At 30.3% G+C, this 22,045-nt stretch overlaps 1 protein-coding gene across 1 annotated transcript in view; it reads right to left on the reverse strand.

The window, feature by feature from the left end:
* The window catches only part of LOC117169901, a 312,876-nt gene extending 291,973 nt beyond the window's left edge, over positions 1 to 20,903 (reverse strand). Inside the window, exons 1-3 of the mRNA XM_033356410.1 lie at positions 20,885 to 20,903; positions 20,016 to 20,177; positions 19,140 to 19,323 (exon numbers count right to left, since the gene is read on the reverse strand). Coding sequence (XP_033212301.1) covers positions 19,140 to 19,323; positions 20,016 to 20,177; positions 20,885 to 20,903 — 365 coding nt within the window. The remainder of the gene's footprint in view (positions 1 to 19,139; positions 19,324 to 20,015; positions 20,178 to 20,884) is intronic.
* Between the last annotated feature and the right edge of the window lie 1,142 nt (positions 20,904 to 22,045).

Consider the following 22,045-nt stretch of genomic DNA (forward strand, 5'->3'; position numbering starts at 1 on the left):
GGCGCATACTTTGAATAAAATATTTGTTATCATTCTCTTGAAATAAATGTGTTTTTTTCTTGAAAAAATACCGGTTTCATATGTATACACCTGGTATTCATCATTTCGTGTGTTTTCGGGATCGATGATTTTAAATCTGCCATCAAATGTGCAAAATTCATTTGTTTAAACAATTTTTATAAACAATTTTTTAAAACAAATTACAATTTTTGAATGATGCATATGCTTTTCATAGACTTCGATATCACTGATTTCAAATATGGTACTATTTTTGCAATAAAAAATTATTTAAACAATTTATTAAATAAAGATTATTACAAAATTACTTTTTTCCAAGATTAATATGGCTTTCATAGTTCAAGCGGTCAGAAATCACGAATTTGACATGAGATTTATAACAATCATTTGTTTAAACAAAGTTTAGAAAATGAGAGTACTTACGCCTACTCAGCTATTTCAGGTCCATACAAGCCGCCTTCCTCATTCACGTAAAAAACAAGCCTAAAATCGGAACCAGTTTCGCCGCCGCAGAGCACCCGGCCGCTGTAGCCCAGCGCGTTTGATACAGCTTTATTCAACGGCCCATAACTTTCGAAATTTTTGATATTTTGACTTGAAATTTTCCAGGTATATTTTTGAAACATATATCTATCCGAAAATGCAAAAAGAAAAAAAAAGATTTTTTTAACCCATCAAAGTAGGAACCCCCCTTAAAAGAAAATATACTCGTCCTATCGAAAAATTATTAACAATAAATTTGTAGCTCTTTTTGTACGAACAACTTTTGTCTGGTAATTAAAGTTTATACCTTGTGTCGTTTTCCCAAAAAAATGTAATATTTTTATGTAGAATGTTATTTTTTACGACTAAAGCAAAAACTGTCCTATCAAAAATTATAGCTCTGTTTTGGATGAACAAGTTTGGTCTCATTTTTTCTCGTAGCTTATATCGAAAACTGATTCATTCTTAATTTGTAGTTCTTTCCAGGGCGCGCACTGTGAGCTTTTTCATTTTTTTCCTATCTTTCATGGTTTGACCAAAAAATGGAATTTTTGGATTTTTCATTATTTTTGGTACCATCAAATTTGGAGTGTTCAACTTCTCCACCAAATTAAAAAAGTTGTTATCACAGTCCTGTAGGGCTTTCAAAATTCATTAAAGTAGCAATCGCAATCTAAAATGCTGTTATGCTTGAAACTAAATTGATAAAATTTTTTAAGTCCAAAGTTTTCCGAAAATGGAACTTCAGCTGGCCTTCAATTTGAAAATTTTTTTTCAACGATCGTCATAATATTTTAAACCTAACGTGTTAATTCACATTATTGGGTATGAAGTGAATCAACACATTAAGTTTTTATGTTTCTGGAATTAAGTTTCTTTTTAGTTTTGACTTATCATAGTAGTTGAATTTACTTTGAAATAACAACAGAAATTTGTAATTCATAATATTTAGATATTAAGTGTTAAAAAATAGCGAAAATCGTCAGAATTGATATACTTAGGGCAATAATATATAATTATAATTCTGTTGTGTAATTTATTTTAAAAAATCTAAAAACATATCCCCCTTAGTCCCGTCTTACGGTAGACCTTTCTTTGATCAATTTTGATTTAAGATTTTACGACCATCTTTCACGACCTGAACGAGACGACTGAAGCTGAAATTTGAATACATAGCGGAACACATAATCTATAAAAGAGTTTCCGCAGAGTTACCGAGCGTAAACGACTGGAATAGAAGTTTTCAAAATTATTTTTAGAATATTTAGAGTTGATGTAAACATCTTTAAAAATACTGAATTTAGCAGTGTGTCCACATTTTTAATTGTCTTCTTATTTTATTATAAATCATTTAAAAAGTCATGGATGTCATGCATGTCACACGATATGTCACCGAGTTGGAAATTTTAGATGTATTGTAATTTATCCCTTCTCAAATAATTGAATCAATAATTCTATAAAATATTAGAAATAAAAATAAGGAGTACCTTTTCTAGTAGCATTGACCCTTTAAGGGCATGAAAAGAATTTTAAGAAAAGTTGAAACTTCCTTTCTCGCTCTGGTAGTACTGAATTTATAGCCATCTGAATGAAGGAATTGGATTTTGACGCATTGGAAAAGTTCTTAGAAGCTTTTGAAGTTTCGTTTAGTATGAAAATGAAATTTTTTTAGAAGAAGCAGCGAAAGATAGTGAATGTACTTAAGCTTAGGTTGTTAAATCAGATTATGAGATAGGATAGACCGAGGCAGCACAGCGTCGCGTCATCTGGTTCACATTCATTGCTTTATATAAAATGAATGCGACGTGGAATTGATGTGTTTTTTATTTTTTTATTTAATGTCCCACATTATTGTTTATCAAATTACCATATGTATTAATTATTTTAATAAAACAATGTTTTCATAATCAAGATATTTCCAACAAATTGCATTCGTACGACGCTGCCCCGTATACAGGGGCAGGCCTTAACCGCAGGTTTTTTTTATACAAATAGAAACACCGCCGTAGTATAAAATTTGATGATGTGATTTGTGAGAATGTTTTTTATCTGTAAAATAACCTTTGAACGTTTTCAAATAAAATATAGTGATAGCAAGGGAAAACATATTATTCGTTGAGATACTGCTAGGTGCGGACTATAACTACCCAATAAATAACAAAATCTGCCTTACCTACAGTTAAACAACAAAATAATTCTATGTGTGCTCACATGTGTTCTATTTTAAAGTTAGAGTTTTATCGTATTATCGATTAAATTGATTGTAGAGTTACCATCCAAGCTTTTGTCAACCATTTTCTTCCCCACTCCCAGACCGATGAAGAACCCTAAACTATTTTACAAATTTAACAGATTTTGTACATGACTGAGGGTTAATTTCTATAATTACGTGATCGAATAATGTTTCATCTATAAAAATTTAAAATCCTTATGCTGTAAGTATTTCAAATATTGTTGCAAATGTTAGATTCCGACCAACGATTGTCCCATTATTTTGATGTCAAAACTATTTTCTATACAATTTTACTATTGAACCCTAAATTTTCAAGAGTAGTTTCCGTATCACTATTTTTCTAATAAAAAATATTTATTTAATTTAAATAAGAATTAAAATGATTATGAACTAACTATGTTATTTGCGAAGACGCCTTTTCCCCCCTGGTTACCGCTGCCCTGGTCTGTTCTATGATGTTGAATATCCGAAAGGATTCAGAGTTCAGTGACGCATCATTGCAAACAAGAGATCAATTTTCGAATCAGAGATTCTAACCATTCCGACGTGGCATGCTTTCATGCAAATATATGATAATTTCGATACGATGGGTGACGGCCAAACCTCGTTTGGCTCTTCATATTTGTCCATATGTCTACACCTGTCGTCGCTCAAACTCGATAAGACATGGAACAGGAAAATATGGTAGTCATAGGATCCAGAGTACCCAGGCGGAAAGGACCATGAAAGAACCAGCCTTGAGCGGTTTTCATACAAATTCCAAAGCCGATGGTAATCATACTGAAATTAAGGTCATCCATCACCCTGGGCCATTCTACTCTGCGTTCCACTTAATAGTATTCTGCTGAGCAACGTCATTTTAACTCACACCCCAACCACATACATTGCATTCCATTACAGGTTCAAGACTGAAATCAAGTTATTTTTAGCAGGAATTACGGATTTTTTATTTTTACTTAAGATTGAAGAAAATTTTTTCCTAACTTGTCAGTTAAATAAAACATTTAGAATAAGGTTGTTATCCTACAGAAGAATTGGACCATTATATGTGTCCTAGGAAACCAATATTATGTTCATTATATAATGTAATATGTTATAAAAACACTCTGTAAAAAATTGAAATATATACTATAAATAGAAAATAATAGGCAAAAATTAGTAAAAGAGAAATAAACGAATCATCAGGGAAAATGCAAGCTTTATGTGAGGATCATACTTCAACCAATTTTAGTGCTGAAAGGAAATTTTATAATATTGTTCAAGTGTTTATGCATTACATACAAAATATTGATTTACAAAATCTTTAGTAAACCTAAACTATCATTGAGTTATCACTGGTCTTCTAAATGTTTGCAACATTTTGCCTAATTGGATCCCGACTTCTGAGGAAAAATAAATAAGCGGACTCCACTTTGTTGGCTATTTTTACATTTTGGGGCAATAAAATTCAAGATTTTTTTATCTATTGACAATGATTTTTGTGCAATCTTGTTAAAAGCCGGAAGGTAACTGTCAATTTACATATACTGTTTGAATTTGGCATAAAGTTCCAAAAATGTCGGTCAATATGACGGTCTAGCACTGTTGTATAATTAATTACCTTAGTACCAAAAAAGTCACATTTTTGCGAAATATTTGAATTTTCAAACCAAAAAGTCGAATTGTTGAATTTTGAACCACAAAGATAAGTTTTCAATTAGAAAGAATAAGTTTTCACCAAATATGACAACATTTCATAAAACACGCAAATTTTTAACAAAGTGTTACAGTTTTGACAAGAAAAAGAATAAATTGATGAAAAAAGGTAAATTTTCAACCAAAAGGACGAATTTTCTGTCAAAAATAAATTTTCAACCAGAATATAAGAATTTTCAACAACATGTTTTATTTTCAACTAAACAGTTTAATTTGCTAGAAAATTGGTAAAATTTCAAGCAAAATTGGTAAATTTACAACTCAAAATGACGAATTATTCCACAAAACAAAAGAATTTTCAACCCGAAACTCTGCATTAAGAAAGTAAATTTTGAACTAATTAGTTTATATTTGTACCAAATTGATGAATTTTTAAACCGATAAATGAATGCTCTACAAAACATGTTTTGTTGAGAGGTATGCAGTCATCTATGTCGATTTTAAATACACATTTAGACATGCTTGAAAAATTGGATTTTTCGAAATAGAACAAAATTTAACTGTATATACATCAAACCATCTTGAATTTCTTGAATTATTACATTTTTTTAAACAAAAGACCTTTCTTTTAAATAATTAAGAAGTCACGTATAATCTTCGAAATTCCATTTATGCGAATATCAGAACAACTCGAATTTTGAAGATTCGGTTAAACTTTGGATCCATTAAAAAAAAATTTATTTTGATTTAAAAGATTGTGAGAATCCAAGGAAATCAAGTCGGTTTAATATATGTACAGTTCAATTTTTTAATATAAAAAATCGAATTTTTCAAGTTTGTCTAAATATTTTTTAATAATTTAAATAAATAACTGCGCACATCTAGTTTTTTTATTTTTCAATAAAACTAGATAAATTTCATTAACAAATGGTTTCATTTTTAACCACGAAGGATGATATTTCATTCAAGAAGATTTATTTTCTACAAAAACAAACGAATTGAAAAAAGATAAATTTTTTTAACCAAATAGGTGAATCTTTATATGAAATTGACAGATGTTCAACAAATATTAACTTTAAATAAAAGAGTTATTAATGAACTGAATAGTTTAATTTTTACTAGAAATGGTGAATTTTTACCTAAGAAGGATAATTTTGTTATTGAAAGCGACAAATTTTAACAAGATAAATACATTTTCTACTAAAAAAACCTGCTCGCTTAGCAGGTACATTTATTTTTTGCGTTTGAAATGCTTAAATAAACCTTTATCACACAGATCTCTTTTAGATCGCAGTATTTATATGCGTCTTCATATTCTGAATTTTCGACTTAATTAGGTATAGTTAGAGATTAAGTTTCTCAAAACTCTTTAGGCTTTTGTTACATATTCTCATCGTTCAAGTCTTTTTTTTTAGATTTTTACGTATCTCTTGTCTTTTTGCGTAATATGAAAATTTTCGATTTTCGGCATATTACTTACGATAAATAATATCAAAGTTACGAGAGTGGCGTCAATGCTCGGTAGGGGTATAGAAGGGAGGGCTATTGAAGAGTTTCACTGTATATCAATTCAAAAATGAAATTTTTGAAAATAAGCATAAGATCGCACAACGTCTGTTACCAGAAATCATAACCAGAATCGTTTTAACTAGAAAAAATAAACTAGAGGAGTCTAGTAAGTTTAACCTGAACTTTTTTTAGTACCATTAAAAGTAAACGTTAGTAGCTTTGAACGTTAAACTCGAAGTTATAAAACTTAATGGAACAACCATGTACTCAGAAAAATTTTCCTAAGAAGGTAAGTAACAATCTTGGCGATCAGCGAACGACGAAAGCGAATTTGGGCGACCCCGATTCAAAAGAGCGAATCCTCCAATCAGAGTCTAGGAGGCGAAAGGCTTTCAGCTGTCGTTAGATAAAATGCATGTTCACACAGCGCTGACCTAATTGTCCCGTCTGGAGAATAAGGTAGGTACCATCGAAGAGGATTCGTGCTTCGGCATTCGATATTAGGTGCCAAATTAGGGACCTCGAAATGCGGCAAAACTTGGCGCAAAGCTGTTCTGAGATTTGCTCACTTATCTAATTCCGTTTCCATTTCCTTAGGATTGGCTGAATCTTGATTTTTCAAACTTCGGGATTTGAAATATAAAAAAAAAGGTTTGGTGTCGGAAGGAAAAGAAAAGGAAAATTAATGAAAAGGGTAATGAGGATAACGTGGATATCCTTAGGAAATTGAAACAAAAATGTTGCCGATTGGAACGAAAGAATAATTAAGTGTAGGTAATATTTCATTTTGTCTAATAAGGAGAGAATAGAGGCTCAAAAAAAAATACAGAATATGACTTTTAGCAAACATGTTTAATTATAAATTTCATTCATAACTCCACACTTGCAGATCAATAATTCAAAAAAAAAGCAGACAAATGAACACTTTTTACTCAAACAAATGACAAACTTCCTTTTTTTACATGTATTTTAATTAAAAAATTACTTTATTATTAAAATTTTATCTTTCTCAAAAACGATTGTATCCATTTTACTAGATGCCTGACCTTTTGTAGATCACACCGATTTAAACACAAGTTTTGGGTTAACTTGGCAGATTTGAGAATTGTTGTTTAGCAGATATTTCTGAGTTGTTTGGATATACCGTAAAAATTCAAGCAGGAAAATTGACGTTTTCTATAAACCAAAACAGGGAATATTTTTTAGTAAACTATTGCGGTCAGAAATCATCCCTAATTGATTCCTGCAAGGAAATCGCCATTTCCAAAAGACCAGAACCACGATATATTTTCTAAGGATATTACTGGGGCATAAAATCACTTCAAAATAAGTGCAGGAAGTGCCCCCCCCCCCTTCAATCACAAAAAAGGTTTTAATTTATTTGACAGGTTGTCTTACTATCCTTTGAAAAATATTAAAACAACCCTAAACAAAATTCCGTGACCTTCGCTACTAGAACATGTTTGAGGTTTTGGTAACATTTATTATGCGTCGCATCATATGTACGATGTAAGGGAGACAGAAATTTCTACGGTTAAGTATTTTAAGATACGTAAGTTCAATAACGATAACTGGCATTGCCAAGCACTTTCAATCGCTCTATTTCACTTTCCCTTTTTAACGTACTGATTCCAGAGAGTCTACTTCAATTTAAAAATGAACAAAAGCATGGTACATTTATATACCATAAGATCTTGATGCTTTTCCACAATAAGTTTTTCGATTTTCGTTAAAGGCATGCACCAGAATATCATCTTGCCAATTAGATACATGATACTACTCGTATATTCAGTAGCTTTATAATTTGGAAAAGTAAATATTGAGTTGAAATTTGTGGAGAGGGTTTAAAGTATATAAAAGCATGATTTCCTGGCCTATTTAAGCTTTTGTTTTGTTTAAATAATGCCATTTTATGAATTCGATGCTAGGTTCGATACTAAAACATTGTTTTGGATTATATTCCAAGTTAAAATTTTTTGAAGTTGGAATATTTTAACAAAATAATGACTAGAATAGGCTGGACAGAAATTCCTTATATATTTTTAACTATTTCCAAAATTTTAGGCACAATATATTAATAACTTTCTTTATTAGAAAAATTTCGACACCTTCGTATAAAACTTTAAAGATGTATACCACGTGCAGTTAGCTTAAACATTCAAAAATTTTAAAGCTGATTTATGAATTGAAAAAAGTAGCTTGAGTTAAAAATGTACCAACGACAAATATTGCTTCAATTTTTGTGCTCTGAATTACACTACAGAAAAATGCAGTTATTATTCAGTGCTCATGATTCTTAAATTATGCCTTACAATTCTGTTTGATCGTTTTTTATTCAAATATATGGTTTATTGAATTACAAAAAAATGTTTACGAACATTATAACTGCATGATACATAAATAAATGTTTGTAAGGAAAAACCTTATGACATTGTCCGCCATATTTCAAAGAATAAAATCAGTTGCTAATCACTAGGATTGAATAATAATCGTATCTTTTAATCACAATTAAATCCAGAATCTGAATAAATTCGGTTGAACTTAAGTTTGATAAGATAGAGAAATTTTTACTAAAAAGTTCAAATTTTAGCATTTTACAGATTCTTGCAAATAACAGAATAGCTTCTACCTACAGTTGAAGCTAAAACACAAAAATCCAAATAAATTTGTTTAAAATAAATAATCTTAAGACTGACTGCACCTACAGTATATCATTTTCAGGACGTAAAGGACAATGAGTTTTTTTTAATAAATAACAACACTTTCTTTTAAAATATCTTTCTCTGTCTGTCCAAATAGGAATCTTTCTCTTTAAAAGCTCAGATTTGAGTGATTCGCAGAATCTTTAGAAGAATACCCAGGTGAAAAAATAAATGTTTTTCATTTGCTTTATATACTTCTCTGTATAGAACAATTAAAAATAATACTGTTTGATCCACTATATATAAACTATCTATAACTTTTTATTCTAGGGATAATTATTAACTAGTCATTAGGATTGAATAATGATTGCAGCTTTTACTATTCTTAAAGCTAAAACACAAAAATTGAAATAAATTTGATAGGAATCAATAATATTAACACTAACTGTACCTGAATTACATCATTAGAAGAAAAAAATCGTTTCAATGAATGGACAAACTTTTATTTAAAATATGTGCTCTGCCTGGCCAAATAGGTACATTTCTACTTAGAAGATCAGATTTAATGCCCATTATCAGAATGTCTAATTGCGTTTGAATTTTGAGGTCGCACGATTGAACATGTTTGTCTACTTTTGCACACCTCATCTGAATAACCATATCTCAAATCGAGCAGAGTCGGTGTTCGATAAAATACTTATATTTTGTTAAATAATCAAAGACATAGAGAATAGAGAAAAATAGCAGTGACACTCAGTGATAGCTCTTCACGGATGCCGCAGCGAGCCTGCTCACCCTTGTCAAACTCCAGTCAGAAGACTCCCCTCAGGGTGATGAATGACACGGAACAAATGAAGACCGGGCATTGTTACGAGATTTCGGCTAGTTAGAAAAACTGACATGATGAAATCATTGCATTATTCAATTTCAATTAACAGAATTAATTAATTTATACAATTACAAGAAATTGAAAAAAAGATTCATGCGAATCGGTTAATATTTGCAGTATTAATGTGAATCTTTATATTCTGTGCATTCACACCGCAGTTTTCTAACAAATTCAGGGTAAGGACGGTATTTTGTAGAATTTAAAAAAAAAAAATATTCTTTCATTCATAAGTACAGTATTTTCAAGTATTTTGTGCATAGGTCAGATTTCTATTAATTATGTATAGCTTATTATTATAGATTAAGTTATTTTCTGCACAATATTTAGTATTTTGTAAAAAAAAGAGTATTTGGTTATGAATTTGTGGGCCGCACAGTTGAATATTTTTTACACATCTCTTGCTCACGTCATCTACTTACTCATATATTGAAACACGCAGAGCCGATTGTTTAATAAAATCATTTAATTATAGATTATAATCTAGATTAAACGTGCCTAGAATGCATATACAGCTACCACTGCGCGTTACTACTACTGTTCTTCCCTTTTTGTCTATTAAATCAAATATAAACATTTTATCGAAAAAATGTTTGCTTGTTTCAAGATATGGTTATTTAGATAAGGTATGCAAAAAATGAGACAAACATATTTAACCGCGCGGGCTCAAAATCATACGCGATTGTCATTCTGATATCCGTAATAACGACAAAATAACACTTTCATTATTATGAGATAACGGTCTGTTACAAAAACTGTCATTACGAAATCGTGAATTAATGTAATATTTATGTGCAAAATCAATTTATTTATATAATTATAAGCACATGAATCCAAGATTCTGGAAAAATGTTTACCGTGTGCAGTAATAATGGAAGTCTTTAGGGAATTTAGTCTGATTTGTTTAAGCAGTTATTATTTATTTTCACAATCGGTTTCCCCTGTAAGTCGTAGGAAATGATTTTTTTAATGCACTAAGTATCCTGAGGAAAATAACATTTCGCGATTCCTGCGACTCACAGGGGGAACCGATTGTAAAAATAAATAATGATTGTTTAAACAAGTCATACTTAATTCCATAAAAACGACCATTATTTCTGCACACCTTAAATAACTTTCTTGAAGCATTTATTCATTTGTTTGTAATTATATAAATAAATTGATTCTGCACATAAAACATAAATTAATCCACGATTTCATTATGACAGTTTTTGTAACAAACCGTTTATAATAATGAAAGTGTAATTTTGTCGTTATTACGGAAATCAGAATGACAATCACGTCTGAATTTTGAGCCCGCACGGTTGAATATTTTTGTCTAATTTTTTGCATACATCATTTAAATAACCATGTCTTCAAGCAAGCACAGTCATTTTTCCGAGAAAATGTTTATATTTAGTTTAATAATCAAAAAGGGAAGAATAGCAGTGGTAACGCGCAGTGTTAGCTGCATATGCATTTTCGGCGCCTATAATATAGATTAGAATCTATAATTAAACGATTTTATTAATCAATCGGCTCTGCGTGTTTCAATAAATGAGTATGTGGATGATGTGAGCAAGAAATGTGTGAAAAATATTCAATCGTGCGGCCTACAAATTCATAACCGAATACTTGTTTTTTTACAAAATACTAAATATTCCGCAGAAAATAACTTAATCTATAATAATAAGCTATACATAATTAATAGAAATCTGACCTATGCACAAAATACTTAGAAATACTGTACTTATAAATTAAGGAATATTTGTTTGAAAAAGATTCTACAAAATAGCCTCCTTACCCTGGAATTTGTTAGAAAACTGCGATGTAAATGAACAGAATATAAAGATTCACGTTAATACTGCAAATATTAACCGATTTGCATGATTCTTTTTTTCAATTTCTTGCAATTATACGAATCAATGAATTTCGTTATTTGAAATTGAATAATGCAATGATTTCTTCATGACAGTTTTTCTCATTGGCCGATATCTCGTGACAATGCCCGGTCTTCATTTGTTCCGTGTCATTCATCACTCTGAGGAGAGTTTGCTGACTGGAGTTTGACGAGGGTGAGCAGGCTCGCTGCGGACATGCTGTCATTGAGTGTCACTGCTATTGTGCTCTAAATTAATTATTAAACAAAAAATCAACATGTGATTGAAAAACTGGCTGTGCTTGATTTGAGATATGGTAATTTAAACGAGGCGTGCAGACAATTAGATAAAAATATTCATCCGTGCCGCCTCAAAATTCGGACGCGATTGCTGTTCTGATAAAGGGCCTTGAGCATCTCATAGAGTCCTTTGATGAAAACATCAGTTCCTGATCATTATGATTGAATACTAACTGAAGTCTGAACATAACAACACAATTAAATTTTGATGGAATACGTCATTTTAATAATTAAAAAATAATTTAGTTGTTTCAATAAATGAAAATACAATAATTTAAAAAACAGTTTTTCTGTTTAACAACATAGAAATGTTTCAACGTAGAAGCTCATATTGTAGTATTTCACAGAATCTTTCTAAGAATGAAATTAGTAACTAATCAATAATATTGAATAATACTTGCAGCTTTCACCCGCAATTGAAGCTAAAACACAATAATTCAGACATTTGGTAAAGCGAAATAATTCTTAGATTATATGTACATAAAGTACAGAGAGAAAATTTGGTCAGGAAACTTTACCGAACTTTTAAGTATAATTGAGATATATGGGCGATAAGGAGAATGTTTGACATTATTGTAATAACTTGTTCTTTGAAAAATGTTAAAGAATAGATGACATTTTTGCTACGTTAGACTTTATTCGACAGGTAGGTAAACCGATAGTCACGCAGTATCTTACATCGCCTCCCTAAACTTTCAGGATCGTATGCAAGTATTGAGTACCTAGAAGATATTTACCAATTTTCTAATTTGGAAAAAGGTGTTGAATTTTCAAATTACCTACAGTTCTCATTGTCGTTATGTATTTATTAATGAATATTAGTTTGTACAATTTCAAAATAAAATGACATTTCGTTAGAGTGGGAAATTGAAAAGTTAATTACCATGAATCGAAGTCGACGTCCCTGGTGTAAGCCTTAGTGCTATGATTGTAGTGGTTTTTGTCATTTTAGAGGTTTTCCCAGTAAATTCTTAGCTTTTTCTTCAGTTAAGTGAGATGAAAAAATTGTTGTTCACGTATTCAGTAGAAAAGCTGGGTTGTATTGATTAATGAGAAAATGTATTTTTTGTAAGAATTGAAAAACATTGTTCAGTACAATAAATTCTTTATATTCCCATAACCTTATGGTAAATGTGCTAGTCTTCGCCAATATATGGGTTGTCGGCAGATGGGCAGTATTTTACATACAGTAAGCTGTTGTGTTCTTCGTTCTCAGAAAAAATGTGTTTTCCTAAACGCGATTGCCGATCACTCACACTTTAAAGTGCCGATAACTGAGGCAGCGAGGTTTCTGACTTGTCGATAAACCATGCATTCTCGTATTTATAACTTCGAACTTCCTATAATATTCATTCTAATAGGATATGTTACAAGTAATGAGTAATTTATCTTTCTAAACGTTCGCTTTGTTCAATTAAGCCCATTTCTTAAGCTTTAAATATGTTTAATATACTTTTTTAAGTATTTGAAATCTGAAAACCGCCTTAAGTTTCCGATAACTGGCACATTTGCATTATATCCTCGTGATCATCACTTTTTTGTACCTTATTCCTTTTTGAAATTTAAATTTGTAAATAAAAATTATAATTGTTGATATTTCTAATAGCTTACAAATTTTAGGTATTGAGTGTGCTGAATGAAAATTCATAAATGATATAAATGGTCAAATTTGAAAAACTATTCTAGATATAGAAAACATTTTAAGCATATATTGGCAATATGTGGGCAAACTTCTCAGTAAAATACGCATTCATCAGTTGTATGGATAAGGCTGCAGAGGTAAGCATAGGTGAAAAATTTAATTTTCGACAATTACTAAAAAATTAAAAATTTTTTATTCAAGAGAATAGAATATATTTCTGTAAAATCTTACAGAAAATGTAGTATTGGTGAAGTCTAATGAATCTAGCCACTCTTTAGATTTAAAATTTGAATAGTAAGATCAAAATCATCAATTTAATTCATTATTAGCAAAAACCATGCAGACAAATTAATTAAATTTTTTATATTTTACAAATTGGTACTTATGTTATTTAAAAGAATTAGAATTCAAATCTTTACTTGTAATCTTAAAAATGACTCAAATTCAAGAATTTTTATTTATACATCTTTAAAATTGAAAAGCTGTTAATTTTTTTAATAAAACCTTGAAAATTATGCAAGTTTCACCATTAACCCAGTTTCAATTGTGATGATACACAATGAAAAAGTCTTCATTTTGAAAGTTGTAGGGTTGAAAATTTAAGTTTAGGTCTTTAAAATTATCCAATATTTTTATTTACACATTTTTTATATTGTAGAGTATTTAATTGTGATTATTTAGAGTTGAATTCTTTAAAACATCATTCGAAACTAAATGATAAATTACGTAAAATTAAAAATTAAAGTATCTTCAATTGAAAATCTTGAATAAAGACTTATTTCAAGAAGAGATATTAAAATTTTTCTCAATTTATGTGTGTTATTCATATCTTAATATGCATAAGTTTCATGCAATATGATTAATAAATCCTGTAAAGCGTATTAGCTTTCATCTTCGATTCAATGCCTAAAATTCAAACCTGATTTAATTTCAGAGATTTTATATAAACTTAATTTTCAGGCTTTCAGTGCTCAATTTTAATGGCTCGAATATTTTACATAAAAAAGATTTTTAAAAAGTAGACGATGCAAACACTTAAAATATTAAAAATTAAATAATTTAGGGTTTCAAGGTTAAAAAATTTTTAATACAAAATTATCCATTTTTTAAATTAACTTCTTATAAATTTAAAAACCCGCTCATCAATTAAATATTACAATTAAGAATTTTGCTTAAACGGGTCCCAATTATTTTTTAAACGGCCCTGACGTATTTAGCGATAGAATGCGTTAGGTGGATTTCGGTTAGTTGGTTCGAAACCCGTCGCAGCATTGTTGATTTTTAATAGTGTTAATATTGTTAAAAGCGTGCGACTGTATCGTATGTAACGTATTGTAATTCAATGTAATTGTTTAAGCTAAATTGTGCATGTGCATGTGTACGAAATTGTATTCTGATTGTTTTTGACTAACTAATGTACATATATAGGTCGTATGCTGTTGTTTGCGTATAAGTTCTTTTTTATTCATAGAAGTTTAAGGTTTACGAAACTGGTAGTTAAAGTTTCTCGAGTGTCAGTGATTCCCTCGTGACTTTCCTGTAAACTCTCTTATATTTTCTACCGAGTCCTCGACCGCGTTTTACACAATTGTTTGATAAGCCTTATCTAAACCTTGATATATTTTACAATTATGTCTATTAAATTTTCAACTACCAAGTACACTATTAATTAGAGTTCGGTAGACCAAAGTGTCCATATGTCCCGAGTTTACCCAACTGAATTTGGTCAAGTTTCTCACACTATTTTTCTCCGAGTACATTATTTAAAGCACAATGCATCTATAATATTAGTAAAAATACTTTGATTAAAAATATGTTTGTGTTTCTGACCAAATAGGGATTGTTCTACTTAAAACGTACAATTTTAGCTTTTTACACAATGTTTCGGAGAATAAAATCAGTTATTGATCATTAGAAATGATTTATAAAACATGAATACAAAAAAGAGTTATGCCCATTAAATTACACTATATATTTTTGGGGTTTCTGAATCCGATGCTGGCGTCCGATTGAACCCATTAGGTATCAGTTCGCCCCAACCTCAAAAACAGTAAAAATCGATTTTGTGAATGACATGTTTGGAAAAGAGTATATATTTATATTTTTGTAGTCGATGAATACAAATTTAGTGCCCGCTTAATCCCAGCAAATCACCGCTCGTTTCGAAGCTAAACAAATATCTCAAACACACTGAACAGTGATGGTTAAAACACTTAAAAAAAGCTGCTCTTTTTTTTTTGTTTTTGTTATAATCCATCAGGTAACTGTTCCGCCCTAACATCGGAAAATTCAAATCGAGTGCATTCAACTAAGCTGCAAGAGCAATACAGTAATATTAAAATAGTTTTAGAATAAATAAAATCTCTAGAACATGATTAGCAGGTTTCTGCGGATATGAAAATTTTGAGCTTCATACTAGAACATGGCGAAAGAAGGTATTTTTTTATACATAACAATTTCGACAACTGTTGAAAGCGGATAATGTTATCACGTCAATAAATATAAAACAGATGGCAGCATGTTGGATATTAAAAAAGATAATATGTTAGAAAGGGAAAAACGTAAGAGAACGCGTCCTAATAGATAACTTAAAAATAAAAACACGATATCATAGACAAATATGAATATTAGAAACGAACGTTGACTTAAACGAATACAAGAAACAATTTATTTGAATTCAGCGATCTTAAAAATAAGAGGGCGCCATTTTTTCCAATGGTTTCTATCATCACAAGTCATGATTTAACCGAAAAATGGGTTATTTGAAAGTTTTTAAGGTTTTACCAAAGGTTAGAAACAAATAGTTTCCTCGCGGGACCAAGCAGTCGCCAGATTAAGTTTTAGCGATCACAAAAACATATAGCTATGTTGGCCTAGTTCACTGCACATACAACTTTTCTCGCGTGCTTGTGTAATTGAAGCTTTTTCATACAATTCAAGCTAACAGACGACATACCAAATGAATTTTGTTTAAATAAATAATCTTAACATTTAATTTACTTAAATTACATTATTAAAAGAGAAATGATTAAATTAATAAAAATACAGTTATTTAAAATTTACTTTGTCTGTGCGACCAGATAGGAACATTAATACTTTAAAGTTCAGTTTTAATGACGTCAACTAGTACTAAAACGTCTGAAAATTCTAAAGAGAATTATTTTCTCTTTTTTGAATAATAGTAACAGCTCACATTCACATGGCTTTTTGCAACTGGAACTCAGGGAAAATTGTAGGAAGTTTTTATAGTTAGGCAAAGAGTCTTTCAGGAAAAAGTTTGCCTCAATAGCTTGTCGGGTAATACTCAAGAGGGGTGAGTGAAAAAGGGAAGTTGGAGGCGTTTACAGTAAAAGTGGAGGTGGGGAGGAAAAGCAGCAATTTTTCTTTTCCGACCCCCACCGAAGAAACTTGAGTACCGTCGTTGTCGAGGAAGTATGACAAATTGAAATGGCTATCGACACGGGCCATCGCCGATCAAATCGAAGCGTGCAAACTAAAATTTTTTCACGCCTCTCGAACTATTAATACAATAGTTCTTATTTAAAACTTAAAAAAAATCACATTTCATAGCTTAATTTTTATATTATAAATTGAGATGATTTTTTCCTACTGTCTTCAAAGGAGCTAGATTTAGTATAATTCACTTAAATTAAAGAAAACTCTTTATCTAAAGTTCATGTAAAATTTTATTTAATTAATTTTTTTCAATAAATGTCAAGCATATTTAATAGAAGACAATTCTCAACATAGTGTAATATTCTCGACACTGCAGTGATTTACGACCTGTAAAACAATAATTCAAGAGACAGTTATTGGAAAACATGAGCAAATTTTACAAAAAAAAACTGTTATTAAAATAAAAAATAAAAATAAACTTTTTTATTATCGGAATGCTATTCCTCTCAAAAGCTTTTTTTCGATTTAACTAGATGCATCGCCCTTTTGTGGGTCAGATTCACTAAAACAAAATTTTTTTCTTCTGAACTTGAAAGATTCATGATGCTGTGTCTGGAAATGTGTGTGAATTTATTTTTAAGTTGATTAAATATTCCCGAATGACTTAAGTGAGAGAATCAATGCTTTCGAAATCTAAAACTACAGAAACTTATTAAATAGAGCTATTTTCGGAATTGAATTACTTAAACATTCACTGAAACAAATTTCAAGAGATTAATTCACGAAAGCGCGTGTTTTTAGGGCTACTTTTTACATGATTTAAAGTCTCGGGCTCTGTAATCTAAAAGCATAGTATTCGGGACCTGAAAGTAAAAGAGCATGGCCTAATGTCTTCAACTTCGAGACCTATGCTTTAAAAGCAAGGATTACGAGATCTTAGTTCTCGCACCAAAGCGTAATAAAGTCAAGAAGTAGTGCCGAGAATAAATCTTCTGAAACTTCTCTCCGTGTAGGCACAGAAAAGTGTTAAAATTCATTTTAAACCTTGTCTTATCATCTTTAAAAGATTCAAGCAAGGAAATTGCCATTTTTTAACAAAGAACACCACAGAAGTTTTATTTATAAACTTTTGGGGTCAAATACACACTGTAAAATAAGTGCAGGGAGCGGCTTCTGACAGAAAAGTATTCTGGACTTTATTTTCAGGGTTTGTTTAACATCCATTACAAATTCAAGTGAGAAAATCTACATTTACAAAAAAAACTAGGACCAAGGCAGATTCTGTGATAAAACTGTTGATGTTGAACATCGAATTATAATAAGCGTTTAAATCATAGCCTATCAGCAAAGATCATTAAAATTATTTTAAGGGATGATTCTGATAGTAAATATCGACTTCCTTGTCCAAACCATTGGGAGATGTTGGAACAACCCATAAAATTAACCACACGAATTTTAATCAAAAAATCTAACGTTGTTTTGGCTTTTTGGATTGTCAAATTCTTTGTTGGAATGTTTAAAGGATGTAAAAAAACTTTTAAATAAAGTCAGAAACACTTTTCCTTGCAGGAGCTCCTTGTTGCTCTTATTATAAAGTTTTTTTTTGACTCCGATAGTTAAATAAAAAAATCACTTATTGTTTTTATGTTTAGAAAAAATCAATTTCCTTTCTTAAATGTTTAAAGGATGTCAAAACAATCCTTTAAATCAATTGAGCTCCTTTCTCTGATAAGAGGTGAAGTTTCATACATTGATTTGAAAGTGATGTCTGACCGCAATAATTTAATAAAAGGGCTCTTGTGGTTTTCGTTTCTAAAAATCTTGATTTCCTCACTGAAATTTTAAGGGGCATTAAAACAACCATTTCAATAATTTAAAACAGTTTTTCTGGTAAGGGATACTTCCTGCACTTACTTTTAAGTAATTTCTCATTACACTAGCCTAATAAAATAAAATACCGCGGTTTTTATTGTTATAAAATGTTCATTTTCTTTCTTTAATTTTGAAAGGATAATAAAATAGCCCTTAAAATAAATTTAAACTCTTTTATTGTTAGGCAATTTTCCTCACATTCATTGTGAAGTAATTTCTTGCCTCAATAGCTTAAGCGAAAAGTCTATTGTGTTTTTTCTTGTTGGAAAATCTCTTTTTCCTTATTTGAATCTGTGAAAGATGCTAAAGCAACTCTTGAAATAAATTCAAACACTTTTTCAAAAAATCCTCAAAATTGTAAAAAAAAAACATTTTTAAGAGGGATTAAATGTCAATAATATACGAATTCTTTTATCAAAAGACATGTCAAACTTAAATGTTAAATTATTATTTTTTCAAAGTTTTTTATGTTTGTAATAATGTTCTCTGAAATTATAAATCTTCAGGTTATTAAAAAAATTAAAATTAAACAATTTGACTTAAAGCCATTTTTTGCATATTTGATGCGCATTTCTTTGCGCCCAAAATTTAATTTGATTGTCTTTTATAATAGAATAGAAATAAAACTGAAAAGCCATGTGAAAATTGTGAAGAAATGTACTCACGCTGTTCCATTGTGCTTTCCAATAGATATTATTCTGTAAATTTGTAGTTCAACCCGCTGTCCAGTATCTGGTATGAATTTGTAGGTGCACCTCGTGGGTCCTTGTAGAGACGGTGATTTTATTTGTCCGAAGCCTCGATCCGATTTGCTGAATAACTGTCGGCTGTCCAATGTTATATTGCACACTGAAAAGGGATAAAACCATATTCTTTTGGACTTCTATCAGTCGAAAAATTTTCATGTATCATAATTAATTTGATCTCAACTGAAGATTTAAAGTTAAAGCATCTTTTATGCTTTTTTCAGCTTTTAACGGAACCTTTAATTATTTTAGATTCTTATTTTCATCTTTGAAAGTGCGGAACGTTTAGATTTTCATTGAGTCTATTTTATTTTTAGATCTAATTGTGGGATACAAAAGCTATAAGAATTAGGGATGGTTAAGATTGAAAGTCTGATGAGCTTTGTAGAAGAAATTCAAGCTCTCAATAAACGTATAATGTAACCTGACTCTTAATTGATCGCAGCGAATCGATAGTAATTTTGGATGGTTTATTCTGTTTAATGGGTTCATTTGAAAAGATAATTGCTTGCTATTGTAACGAGCGTTTAAATCTATTTACAATTGCAACCAGAGTAAAATCAGTAACCATTTTCATTCGTTGATGACAATAATATCACTTTAAGGTTTATTGAAATAAAATCGTGTTGCATTTGTGGACTTTAGTAATTCACGATTCAGTAAGAAATAATTTGATTGAAGCTTTTGCCCCATATAGATAAAATATTCTTTGAATTAGTTCTGATAACTTCGAAGTAACTGAAAACAAGCATGAAACTCGTAACTGGATTATAATAAACTTCTAGAATATCTTACTATTGGCACAATGTTGTTCTAAGCCACATTGAGCACATCTGTTCGGTGAAGCTGCGCCACAACTACAACCACCAGATGGAACGCAACAAGCACAATCCTTGCTGGATGAATTAAAACTGCACTCGCATCCAGTACTGCTTTTGGTCCATAAGTCAACTTGACCTGAAACAAAAATTAAAGATTATTAGAAAACTAGGTATTATGATTCTGGATGCGAAAATTTTCTTATTAACACACTGAAAAACGTTTGTGGCTTGTATCAAAGAATTTGGTTGCTCCTACCAAACCTAAATCGTGAATGCGTAGACGCTCGTAACCCCGGTTTTCAATTCGACTGAAATTAGTCAATATGTCAGAGAAAGCAACGCACTATCATTTTGATCTGTGAGTATTTTTTAAGTAATTTAAAATAAAATAAAGTTTTATTACGTATAACGTGTGTCATTTATTCTTCTGGGAAAAGCTGCGAATATTTCGTGAATTAAGAATGTTTACTCTTTTAGAGTTAGATTTGCTTTTGAAATTTAGAATTAAGAACATAGGTTTTTTATTTAGTTTTACAGAACAAAATTTAATATTATTTGTTAAAGAAAAAACTAGAATCATGCAAATTATCTAATTAGGTAAAACAAATTTGATTTGAAAATTATATTAAATCAATTAATTTTTCTCATTTTAACGACATCTCGCATGAAGAAGATATTTTATTATATGCAGAAAAAACCATTTTTTCAAATAAATCATATTGTTACTTCAACCAAATAATTTTAGTAAATCCTAAAAACATTTTTAATTCTGCAAACTGTATATTTTTGTTTTGCCAAGACAATGTTTTGCTGCCGAAAACAACTCAATCTTGTTGAGCGTACCTAATTTGTTAGCAAACATTTTTAGGTATCATTAAAATTAAACATAGTAAAACTTTTAGACTTGAACCAATTATCATATAAAGTATTGAATACTTAACTATACAAAAAACAGCATTCAAAGCATTATAAAACCGCTAAGTTTAATGTATTTAAAACTAAAATAAGCAAATTCGTAATTCGAAAATTTATGAAATTTTTGACAGTGCCAAATTAAAAATTAGAAGCCCTTTAATGCATAGGGCATTATTTCTCCAATACGATTGATTTATCGGATGTATTGGTAAATTATTAACATCAATTAAAAAATTTCCACTATAATTTCTAAAGTTTTTTTATAACTTTTCTGTTAATCGCGATCATTAAAAAGGCATTTGGCCTTCAAAAAAGAGGATCAAAAATAAATTAGACTTTTTTCGAATCAAGGATATTATTATTTATTCGTAAAAAAGCTGTCTGTCGGATGTGTGCGGATACCATTGTTTTAAATAATTTATGACTCTCTCATTAAAAAATATTCATGTTCAACGGAAAGGGAATAAATAGAGTCTATAGGGAACATAGAAAATATAGCTGTGTTACCTAAACTTATAGCTGTGTTGCCTAAATTTCCAGATGTTTCAGCTAAATTTGCAGTCTAGAAATTATCGAACTAATTTATCTAGACAGTTCCTGGATGGCAAATTTAGCTAAAACAACCAGAAATCTAGGTGGCACAGCTATACTTTCTTGGAAGACGAAATCCGGGTAAACGATTAGCTGCGACAGCTAAACTATTTTTTTCAGTGTAACTTACTAAAAGTATGCTTTGAGATATTCGTAATGCTTCTGATTGAGCATTTAAAAATTTAAAAAAACAAATATGTACGAATGTAAGTTTTAAAAGCTGAAGAATTTTAATTAAAAGCACAATGAAACTCTGCGAGTGGGTCGATTTTGGGGCTGACCTTGGTGGGAGGGACCAGATAGAGGGCCGTTTCGTAGAAAACGCTTTTCTTTGTTCACGCCTGAACGACTGCCGGTCACTTCACGCAGCTCCTTTTACTCCTGCTTGCGGCGCGGCGTCAATTCTCGGAAGAACTCTATCAGGGGGCCCTATCTTTAAGGTTCACTGTACCTAAAATTTACCAATTTATAATTCAGACTTCTAAACTGTAATGTCAT

The sequence above is a fragment of the Belonocnema kinseyi genome, chromosome 3 (genome assembly GCF_010883055.1).
Source record: "Belonocnema kinseyi isolate 2016_QV_RU_SX_M_011 chromosome 3, B_treatae_v1, whole genome shotgun sequence".
Classification (NCBI taxonomy): domain Eukaryota; kingdom Metazoa; phylum Arthropoda; class Insecta; order Hymenoptera; family Cynipidae; genus Belonocnema; species Belonocnema kinseyi.